This window comes from Asparagus officinalis, chromosome 4, assembly GCF_001876935.1.
Source record: "Asparagus officinalis chromosome 4, Aspof.V1, whole genome shotgun sequence".
Classification (NCBI taxonomy): domain Eukaryota; kingdom Viridiplantae; phylum Streptophyta; class Magnoliopsida; order Asparagales; family Asparagaceae; genus Asparagus; species Asparagus officinalis.
The window spans coordinates 129,732,907-129,744,528 of record NC_033797.1 but is presented as its reverse complement, the minus strand read 5'-3'; the positions used below and the strand labels follow the sequence as shown (position 1 = coordinate 129,744,528).

Genomic DNA, 11,622 nt, shown 5'->3' with positions numbered 1-11,622 from the left:
TTTTCAGATACCCCAATTCAAGAACTAGACATGAAGTCAGTGAAGAAAGCGGTCCCTTCATCAATCCTCAACAAATTCGTCCAAACACAGACGTAATTGACTATGTGATCACTAGAACATTAACAAGCGGACATAAACAAACAAACCAAATATATAATTGCTTATATCTAATTTATTTATTAACCAAGTACTAACATTTTTTTTAAAAAAAATCTCTAGAAGGAATTTAAATGGATGACCGATCAAACAATAATCAAAATATTTGATAATCATTCGATCAATTCCCACCGCTGTTGCTAAGTATAGATATAGATTAATTGGATGAAGAGTGTTTTATGTACAATTCCCTCAATTTATTCAACACAAAAGTCTTTAGCTTGCTTGGACGCAAAGTCCATAACTAAATTGAGTTGTCTTCCCTCGCAAAGTACGACATCTTTCAATGCCAGCCTATCACCCATAAAACTTCTCCGCTATAAAGCATTCTTGATTTAAACTAAAATCTAATAAACTTTAGAAATTTATAAAATTCCTCCTAAGCCCATGTTTAATGTGGGACCCAGTCCATGCTTTTTGACCACACGCTTCTCAAATCTTTTGTATCCTCACATAATTACTTACAAGGTAAATTTCAAAAAACCCCGTGAATATAGAGTTGATTTGTACAAAACCTTTTTTAACATTAAATTTTTAGATCAAAACATTTCTAAATTTTGAGGAGTTACCCAAGATTCCATTCGAACTTGTGCTAAAAGTTCTAAAAGATGTAGTAAAGATTATTTCTGCGATTTGTCTGATAGAAAGGGTTCTTTTTATTATTATTAAATTAAAGGGTTAGTGTCAATTTATAGAACTTTAATATACTAAAGGGGTTTTATGAAACTTTCCAAACTTTAGGAGAGTTTTCTTAAATTCTCAAATTTAGAAGGGTTTTATACAATCCTGTCAAAGTTCAGTAGGTTTTGAAAATTGTATCATGATCCACGGGTAAATTACACTAAACTCTCAAGAACTTTCACCACTTGTTTAGTATGCGCGAACAACGAGTGGGAATAACAATTTTCTCATTCCTGTTTTATTCTTAATCACAATCAAATATGACAATAAAAATAATCATTGTATTCCTACACTTATTACATGGTATTCCTTATTTTATTTCATTCTCACTTGATTCGAGATCAAATGACGCGTGAGGGTTTGCAATAAACTCTGTATCACTTCTAACATCACAGTAAACCCCCAGTAACTATGGAACTGTAGAAAACTTTGGATAAGTTTTTGCATTTTGACAGATGACCTTCATGATAACATCAGTTCATATTTAGGATCTAAATGTGCCGTCAACGCAAAATACGGATTGATGCCCTCATGGTGTCATCTACAAAATGCGAAAACTCATTGGGAAATTTATGCAATTCCAACAGTTACCGGGGTCTACTGCAAAAACGCGGTTCCTACGGCCGACACCTCCAGTCAAAAAGCAGTTACCAGCTTCAACAAAACATCAAGCCAAGGGCAAATCCGTCATTTCATAAAACCACTCCGTCTGCGAACTCAACCGCTCTCACCAACAAAACTCTCTGTATTTTAACTCCTCCATTCTTCAATCAACCCTTAAAAAATAAAAAATAAAAAATAAAAAATAAAAAAAATAAAACAAACCTTTTCTCGTCGATTTCTCAAGCCCTAATTTTAAAAAATCATGTCCAACTTCGATCTCGAGCGCGGGAAGCGTCCGCCGGCGGCGACGGCGGCGGGCTCGTGCCGATGATCGTCGTCGCCAACGTCGCCGTGTTCGTCGTTGTCATGGGGATCAACAATTGCCCGGCGCACGATAGCACCGACCGCTTTGGTTCTTGTGTTGCTCCTTTTCTCCATCGGTTCTCCTTTCAGCCGCTGAGGGAGAACCCCCTCTTTGGCCCTGCGTCGTCCACGTGAGTTTTTTTTAATCTTTTTTTTAAATTTCTCTCTCGCTTAAAGTTGGGATCTTTGGTTTGTTTGTGCTAGGCTTGAGTAGATCTGGAGTCGATAGTAGAAAAAAAAACCCCAGTTTGCTTCAATGTAGTTCGAAAGTTTACAAACTGATAATTTGGCGACGTGTTTTTCGTCGGTGAGGCCCAAATTATACAATGGAAGTTGTTCTTCAGATGACAATTTGTTCTGGGCTCAAGTCCACTACTAGTTTATATTAGGTGTTGTTCTCTGTTTTTTTTTTTTTTGTTCTTATTGAGTATTTGAAAATTTGTTTTGGTGAATTAAGATCGGCTGGCGAGCTGATTTTTTGTAGTCATTATATTCTGAATTAGGATGCGTGATAGCTGGTAGGCGTTACCGAAGCTACTCGACCAATGAAGGGTTGGAGGGCATATCTGAATTATCAAACATGAGAATAATTTATAAGCTTTGCAGGAGATTATATACGGGACTAAGAGAGGGGAGTCTGGGGGTCTTGCAAAAATTTTGAAATGTATAATGAAGTTTCGAATAAAAAAACAGCTAGAAATAATACGGGCGATAGCTGTACATTTATGTTATATGAAAATAAACTGTCACAAACTCTATTCAGCTTTGAAGTTTGATGGAACATGAGAGGCAGATTTGACGCCGGCTTCGACTGGCTTGTGCCCTAACCACGCTTCAGTTTTTTTTTTTTTTGTTCTTATTGAGTATTTGAAAATTTGTTTTGGTGAATTAAGATCGGCTGGCGAGCTGATTTTTTGTAGTCATTATATTCTGAATTAGGATGCGTGATAGCTGGTAGGCGTTACCGAAGCTACTCGACCAATGAAGGGTTGGAGGGCATATCTGAATTATCAAACATGAGAATAATTTATAAGCTTTGCAGGAGATTATATACGGGACTAAGAGAGGGGAGTCTGGGGGTCTTGCAAAAATTTTGAAATGTATAATGAAGTTTCGAATAAAAAAACAGCTAGAAATAATACGGGCGATAGCTGTACATTTATGTTATATGAAAATAAACTGTCACAAACTCTATTCAGCTTTGAAGTTTGATGGAACATGAGAGGCAGATTTGACGCCGGCTTCGACTGGCTTGTGCCCTAACCACGCTTCATCTTGGACGCCTTGAAATCATTGTTCCTGATATCAGCAATCCATGAACTGCATCATAGTTTGATTTTGGGCATGCTTGGAACACATTGAGCACTGATGCTGTGTTTTGAGTGGCCACCAACCTGGGCTCCTCACTATTGTGCTGCTGATAACACTTTCTTGGGAGATATGCCTCCCGGGGAATATATTAGCACTGACTTAGTAATGGCTTGATATGCAATAACTAGTTTCACCAAAAATTAACCCAAATTGCAGTTGGTGATACTAATTCCTGGAGTTCATAGGCTCCTAGTTAATCCGCATTTGCTTCTGCTTGAATTTTCAATTTAAATTGGAAATTTTTGTTCTATGCTACTACTATGTTCTAGGGGATTTTCTGTTTTGTGAAAGCTCTTTCATAAGTTGTCAGAAGACTTGTCTTTTTGGTTTTGACTCTTAAAAAGAATACCAAGGGCCTAAAACAATCTACTATCAGACCAAGCGTGTGTGCACAATGTTTGGCCAAATTGTATGCATATTGGTATTGATATTATGGAAATACTTTCACAAAGAACTGCTTGTTGGTATGATCTCTCTTTAAGACCATTCTATTTGTACGATCATGGATATAGTTCAATGTGACAATGTGAACTTGCTCTAGTTAGTTATGTACAAATATGTTTCTGATTCTCTTGTACATTGATGATTTTCAAGTGAAAGTTTCATATACGGGAATATTTTTTAAAAAGACATTTTTTGCTAAATTATTAGCAAAATCGACCATTTTGCTAATTATTTAGCAAAATCGATTTTTTTGGCCAACAGATGTCGATTTTAAAAAACAGCCTGCTCGAAACATACAGGACTACTAGTCCCGTATGTTTTGTTTCTGCTTTACAAATCTGTACGTTTTTTTTCCTACTTTCCCAATCCCGCGTGAACCGCCACGGTAACCTTACCTACCCTTCATCCGCGGAGCCCACCCATGTGACTCCACTCCCCACTGACGCTTAATACACAATGCACAATATCATCAAAATTTCATCAGAAATACCAAAGTAACAACACATTCCAACCCAATAATTTAACAACAATTATAATAATTTGTTTTACAGCCACAAACGAGTGACCAAAATAGTACCAAATTTAACAAACAAATACAATTCCAATTAGTTCACACAACAAGAACTAGTATTATATCAAAGGTAGAAATCTCTCAAGAGAAACAAATCTATTTCATTTAGACATCAACCTCCTCATACTGCTTCATGAGCTGAGCACAGAAGGCAAAGGGAGTTTTCCTCTTGAAACCCAAAGCATTAGCGAACCTAGTGTCGGAGGCCATGCCATTGTTGTGGGTGAGGAACACCTGAGCCCTCTCCCTTCCCTGGACAATGTTTTGGCAAGAGCCGTCTGGGCTGCTGATAAGGACAGACTCGCAGATGTCATGCTCATGCTCGTCTGCAACAAGGATCTTGTAGGTTTCGGTCGCGTCGGTCACACCGTCGAAGCTGCAGGTCTTCTCACTTGTTGGCGGGGGTGAGCTTAACGGAGAGTGAGCCGATCACATTCATGTGATGATTTGAAGACAGCTTGCGTCGGTGGGGAGTGGAGTCACATGGGTGGGCCCCGCGGATGAAGGGCAAGTAAGGTTACCCTGGCGAATCACGCAGGATTGGGAAAGTAGAAAAAAAAAGTACGGATTTGTAAAGCAGAAGCAAAACATACGGGACTAGTAGTTCCGTATGTTTTGTCTGTGGTTTTAGAACATTAGAACATACGGGACTAATAGTCCCGTATGTTTCGAACATGCTGTTTTTTTTAAAATCGACCTCTTTTTTGCCTGTTGGCCAAAAAGAGGTCGATTTTGCTAAATAATTAGCAAACTTGTCGATTTTGCTAATTATTTAGCAAAAAAGGTCTTTTTAAAAAAAAATCCCTTTCATATACCAGCTGGGACTAAAAGAAGAAAACTGTTTTGGCCTATATTTCAGCTTGGAGAAGATGGGAGCGCTTAAATGGGACAAAGTGGTCCATCATCATCAAGGCTGGAGGCTTGTCACATGTGTCTGGTTGCATGCAGGAGTCGTACATCTGTTGGCAAATATGCTAAGCTTGGTTTTCATTGGAGTCCGCCTTGAGCAGCAATTTGGATTCAGTAAGTTCTATTCTTAATAAAAAAAATTGCTTATCGTTGTATTTTGTGAATTAAAGTACAATTCAATCACTTGGTCACTAATTTGATGAAAATGAAGATAGATCATGTTTAGACTAGTGTTTTTATTTATCCCTCAATAGGAGCACTGAATCCTAGCTACTAAATTAGTTCAAGTTATTTGGTGATATGCATATACTATGCTGTAGTTTTGATTTCCCACTAGCCTTATCGTTCTTCACTGGGCATTTTGCAGTTCGGATTGGCGCAGTTTACCTTATTTCTGGACTCGGTGGCAGTGTCCTTTCATCTCTATTTATTAGGAACAGTATCTCTGTTGGTGCTTCTGGTGCATTATTTGGGCTTCTTGGTGCAATGCTATCAGAACTTTTTACAAACTGGACTATCTACACAAACAAGGTAATCTCATTACCCCGTCCCTCCTTCAGTTTTTCAGTTACTTCACCAAATAGTTGGTTCATTTGTTTCGTTGGATCGGTTAATTTGCTTAATAGGCTGCAGCCCTTTTCACCCTTCTAGTGATCATCGTGATCAACTTGGCTGTTGGAATATTGCCGCATGTTGATAATTTTGCACATCTTGGAGGATTCCTGACAGGGTTCCTTCTAGGCTTTGTTTTATTGATGCGACCACAGTTTGGCTGGATCGAACGCAGGAACCTTCCTCCTGCCAGCCAGGTTAAATCCAAGCACAAGGCGTACCAGTATGTACTATGCGTGATTGCACTTTTGTTGCTGATAGTAGGGTAAGAAGCCATCCGTTAAATGCTTTCGTTTTATGCAGTAATATTGCAGTTAATTGGTCATCCAGGGAACACAAGTTTGATTGGCTATCATAAGGGGAATTCACCCATCTTTTTACTTTTTTTTCCCCCTTCCAGATTTATTGTTGGTTTGGTAATGCTATTTCGAGGAGAGAGTGGTAACGATCACTGCCACTGGTGTCACTATCTCAGTTGTGTACCAACATCAAGATGGAGTTGCGGGAACTGAAGAGCAACTATGCTCTCTCTTTATCATACCGAAGAGGAGGAGAAAAATCCTGCTGCTTTTTTCCTTCGAGAACTTGTGAAATGTTTCTATGCTTTAGTGATTTATTATACTTGTAATTCATTTGTAAATAGCCGGGCGGGTAGCTGGATGTTTCGGTGCGATTGAATGATCACGCAGATTACGCATTGTATCATTAGCAAACATTCTTTGTACGTTTATGTTCTTTCACAATCTCTGTACTTTATTTCCCTTTGTTGGGCTATGTAAATGAATATTGGACTCGAGTAAAGTATATGCATCTATTTGCCTTTTTTTTTTGGCCCCCCTGTATGTTTGGTTTCAGCTGCTGCTGCTGCTTGTTTGGTTTGCATTCTTTATGTTTTTAATTTCTTTCTTTGTTTTTCTTAATGCTAAGAATTGTCATGAACCATATATGCATTGTAGATCCATGGTAGGTTAAAGTATTTTGTTGTGTTTGATTTCTTATTTTTGATACTGAAACTCAAAATCTCACTCAGTTAGGATTCTAAAATGTAAGGCCTCGTTTGGTATGTGGGAATGGGGAGGAATGGAATGATCATTCTCACTTCTCATTCCTTCCTACCAAACACACCCTCTTTTTTAAAGTTGGAATGCTCATTTCTACTTCTCATCAATTCCCACTTTATGTGGGAATGAGCATTCCCAATGAAATGATAAGGAATTGGCATTCCCACTTAAATGAGAATCAATAAAATATACAATTTTAAAATATGTTTATTCCCACTTTATTTTATAAATTACACCCAAACGTGAGAATGAGAATGACTATTCCATTCTCACATTAATTCCATTCCATTCCTTCTTCTATTCCATTCTCATTTGAGTCCATTCCCGCGTACCAAACGAGGCGTAAAGGTGATCTCTGCACCTTTTACTTCATCTTGTAAGATTTCTGTGTCCCTTTCTTGATGATGCAGCTGCAGGAACGCATAACTTGCAGAAGAGTATATTTCTGGTGTTGCTATTGATTTACAGACCAGTTACAGGTAATTGACAGCCGCACCCAACTATAAAATAGATATAAATTAAATTCGTTAGCTATTATGTAATGTGTTTAAATGTTTTGTTTAAGTCTTGCTCACTCGTTGGAAGAAGGACAAGTAATCAATGTCGTCTGGATTTGTATTATTATGCATCAAAAAAAAAGGAAAAGGAAAAGGAAAATAAAAAAAATTATTCTTGATGATGTAACATTGGGCTATAATTATCAAATAAATTGGGCTATACGCGGATGCATCTATGCCCTTGTACCCGTGGCCTAATGGATAAGGCGTCTGACTTCTAATCAGGCGATTGTGGGTTCGAGTCCCACCGGGTATGTCCATGTTAATTTCTAGCTTTTATTACTATTATTTTAGGCCTAAATTCTCTCTGCCCCTCTCCCTCTCTACATATTTTGTTTTTCTTTTCTACTAACTAACACATTGACACGTGCGATGCATGTGTAATAATATTCGCTTATATGATTAGTCTTACATTTCACTTAATAGTTTGATGATGATTTAATTTATACAATTTTATTATGGATCTTTGCATAGAAAATATATCTTTAACTGGTATTTATCAATTGAATCCATTTTTAACTCATGTGAGTTCAAATTCTATTACCATGTCATGATTTAGAATCTTCGAGACATAAGGATGAAAATAAAGGAAAGGAAAAAAATCTCTCTTGCAAAATTACCATTCGTCAAATTATACGAGGAAGGAGGAAAATGTCCACCCATCATCTAACTTTTACTACCCCCACTATGTTCATTGTATAATACTAGATATCGACAAGTGCAAATGCACGTGATATGAAAACATATTATTTTCGCTTATTTGCATTCGAAAAGAACATGCAATAATTATCATTTTATTTAGAATGTACATTTAACAGTAGGAGGAGATAGTGAGTGACACTTTCAAAGAGATTATCCCTTTATTTGAAATTGAAATCCTCCTCTAATTATCTTGTCCTCATTATTTTATGTATTAGTGTAAATAAATTGTAGTAAATATATGTTTAGAACCTTGTCTTTTAATTTATGGATATTTATTCTCTTTGTATCTTTTATAACGTAAAATATTAAAAAGATATTCAACCATGTCGGCACCATCTTTATTATGATATTTAAATGGCATACGATGTTCTAGAAAGAAAGGGAATAGAAAAGATTAACAAATCATTCCTTGTAAAATTACATAGAATGTTCTAAAAGAAATAAAATAAAAAATAACACTACAGGCACACCCTTCCACCACACCTTGGGGCACACCCCTCTCACAGCTACAGTACACGGGGCCCACTTTAGATTTTTTTAAAAATCTAAAATGGGTCCCGTGCACTGTAGCTGTGAGAGGGGTGTGCCCCAAGGTGTGGTGGAAGGGTGTGCCTATAGTACCACTCTAAAATAAAAAGGTGGTGGGGGGAATCTTTCCTTGTAAAATTACAATCTTACCCTTTTTAAAACAATTGGAAACGTGGTTTACCTACCACTCATCCATTTTGTCCCTACCTCTAAGGGGTTCTTTCCGGGAGCAAGACTCCTATCAACTTAAGTGGATAGGGAATAGTTCTCCACCAAACTTTTTAGCCACTCATTTATTAATATAAAAGTCTCTTCATATCATGCAAGGATCCCTAGGTAAGATCCATGAATAAAAAGTTTGGTGGACAACTATTTCCTATCCACTTAAGTTGATAGGAGTTTTCACCTTCTTTCCAGATTAGTATAGAAGTATAGATTATAGATATTTTTAAAATAGTACTGTTAGATAATTCTCTCCAAATATCCTTGTTGAGCAAAACATAGGCATGGAGTTGAGTGGAAATTTCACCCGAACTCTATTTTACAACACCCACTTAAATTTTTGAAGCCCTACGCAGTTAGAATTAAAATCGGGGCCCCAACTTGATATTAACACATGAAGAATTTCTATGCCTGTTCTGTGTATTTACTGTAATAATCCATGGGAGCAATAATATTAACTTTTCCCTAACAATGCTTTTTTAAGAGATAACCTAGATAATTAATAAAAGAGAAAAATTCCTCAAGGACCCGAAATATGGGACTAATAGAAGGGACAAGTGATGTCCCCCTCCTATTGGATAATGAGTTGGCCATTATTAATGATGACCAACTCATTATCCAATAGGAGGGGGACATCTCACTTGTCCCCTCTATTGGTCTCATATTTTGGGTCCCTATAGCAAAGCTCTTAATAAAAACACATTGGGGCAACGTAAATAAATACATATGAACAAGAGTCCAGCTCCTCTGCTTTTAAACATCAGAATGTAAAATATAGGGCTTACATATGTAACACCTTTCATCTGTTCCCTCTTCATTATACAACAATAAATACAAATTACTAATCCAAAAGGGGGAAAATTACATTGATATTTGAGATTGATCCTCTATTACCATTTCACTCTATGGTAATGGTAAAGAATATCTACAGTGGTTGCATCTTCATGCCCCCATCCTGTTCTCCTATTCATACCACGTTGTAAAGAGAAAAACCAAGAAAAAAGAAAAGGAAGAATGTAAGGTATCACTGAGAGTTTGAAGGCAGCTTCCAAAATTTTTTGGTAGCGATGACGATTTTTTCACCTCCGCGAGATTCAGGCTCGGATTCATGCACTTTGACTGTCCATCGAATTGCACGAGCAACTCGTACCACTTTTTCTATTATATCTGGTGCATCACGAATTACGGCAGTTCCTTCTGGACGTAGAATGCGGTCCATTTCTACCATTAGGTCAACAAGGTTGCACCTTGAAGTTAAAATGAAAAAAAAGAGTCTGTTATATGATTGACGTTGGAGAACAAGACACGTCCCCTCGCAATTAAAAATTAGTGCAAACAATAGATGAAACTAGTTACAACAATTAACATGTCCATTGATGTCAATGCTAACAAAATATTGAATCAGAGAAACAAATACAAGAATCAATGCAATCCCCAACTTAAGATTGGTGCTGAGACAAGTGTAAGGCTCTTCCCTCCCAATATGACTTCCGGTAAAGGGTCCTCTAGATAATTTATTTTCCTGATAAAGGAAATAAATTTTGGGGCAATCATTATGGTCATGAAGATTTTCTCCTCGGAGTATGAGTTAATACAAACCTCTAACGGGAAGCAGGCTAAATGAACTTATCTAGAATAGAAAGGATAACAAATCGCTAAAGAATAAGAATATAGAACAAAAGGAAAGAAGAAAAGTCATGTTGGATTGAAATGCATTCTACAGCACCGAGCAACAGGATAAAATGTAAATGTACTTGCAGGAAATGACTGAGACTGACAGTTACAAAAGTTCACTCAACATCTGATGTCCATATACATTGCAACCAATATATACCTGCAATCTTGTTGATTCTGGGAATTTGCATGTTTTATAGGATTGAACAAAGAAGAGGCTGTATGATGGCATTTATAAACCAAGCAGGTGATGACATTAGCTCGATAGCCAATTGCAAAAATTAAGCTCAAACTATGATCAACAAGAAAGATTCATAACTACAGTTTCAAATTGTGGGACCAGGTTAATGGTTAGTGCCACTGTTAAGCTTACATGTTCTATTTGAAATAGGAACCAAAGCAGCGGGAGCAAAAAAGGAAATATGGAACACACATACCTGGCCCTACCAGATACCGGATCTCGCATCAGTGAGCTGATTCTTGCTACATGGATTAGATCGTAGGTTCGAGGATAAGTTGAGAAAGCCTCACACCTACCACAATGAAATGAAATATTGTTACCATCAACATGCAACCATAAATGAAAGCTCCCAAAAAAATACCACAAAAGGAAACATTATACATAACTTCTCATACCCAACCTCATTTAGTAATTGATACAGATGCCATTGGATGTAAACTCATTTGATAACTAAATCGGAAGAAAAATTAATCTACACATATATGAAATGCAAAGAAGCTAAAGTGAATCTCGCTTTAATTACACATAGAAGGTACAAGACTACTGCAGTACAAGTACAACAATAAATATTTCCCAGATAATGAAAAAAGGGAACAAAGGGCAGAACTATGGTAATCTAGATTCACGACCCTCTACAGGTTACTAGTTTTGATATTCTAGATGTATATTTAAACTTGGCAGTTTTCTAAATTCCCTATTTGAAGAACCTGATAATTTTGTTATTTTACTTGAAGACCACAGCCCATGTCGCCATAGATCGCATTTCTTAACCACAAAATTACTTTTAGGAGAATCTAATTGCTACCATGCAGTGAATCAGCCCGTCTTCAGAATGGCGAACACACTTTTCTTCTTTATTATGGATAATGCCATGAGGGTCTGTGTTAACAGTGTAAGTGTTGTGGTGATTTTTTTTTTCGTTTGGGC

At 37.0% G+C, this 11,622-nt stretch overlaps 2 protein-coding genes and 1 non-coding gene across 4 annotated transcripts in view; 2 read left to right on the top strand and 1 right to left on the bottom strand.

Moving 5' to 3' along the window:
* LOC109838593 (RHOMBOID-like protein 3) lies at window positions 1,636-6,537 on the top strand. Of its 2 annotated transcripts, none has more exons than XM_020407025.1 (5): window positions 1,636-1,934; window positions 5,049-5,212; window positions 5,466-5,629; window positions 5,725-5,975; window positions 6,111-6,537. In XM_020407025.1, the coding sequence occupies exons 1-5, from the start codon at window positions 1,768-1,770 to the stop codon at window positions 6,220-6,222; spliced, it is 858 nt and encodes a 285-aa protein (XP_020262614.1). In that variant the 5' UTR covers window positions 1,636-1,767; the 3' UTR covers window positions 6,223-6,537. The 2 variants fall into 2 exon arrangements, with proteins under 2 accessions (XP_020262614.1, XP_020262615.1); XM_020407026.1 differs by lacking the exon at window positions 1,636-1,934 and adding an exon at window positions 4,684-4,750.
* TRNAR-UCU lies at window positions 7,512-7,584 on the top strand. The gene has a single exon. It is a non-coding gene; the product is annotated as a tRNA-Arg (tRNA).
* LOC109838591 (probable methyltransferase PMT13) overlaps window positions 9,498-11,622 on the bottom strand; it is a 14,468-nt gene continuing 12,343 nt past the window's right edge. The window contains 2 exon segments of the mRNA XM_020407023.1: window positions 9,498-10,027; window positions 10,892-10,987. Of these exon segments, the coding sequence (XP_020262612.1) occupies window positions 9,805-10,027; window positions 10,892-10,987 (319 nt within the window). The 3' untranslated portion in view covers window positions 9,498-9,804.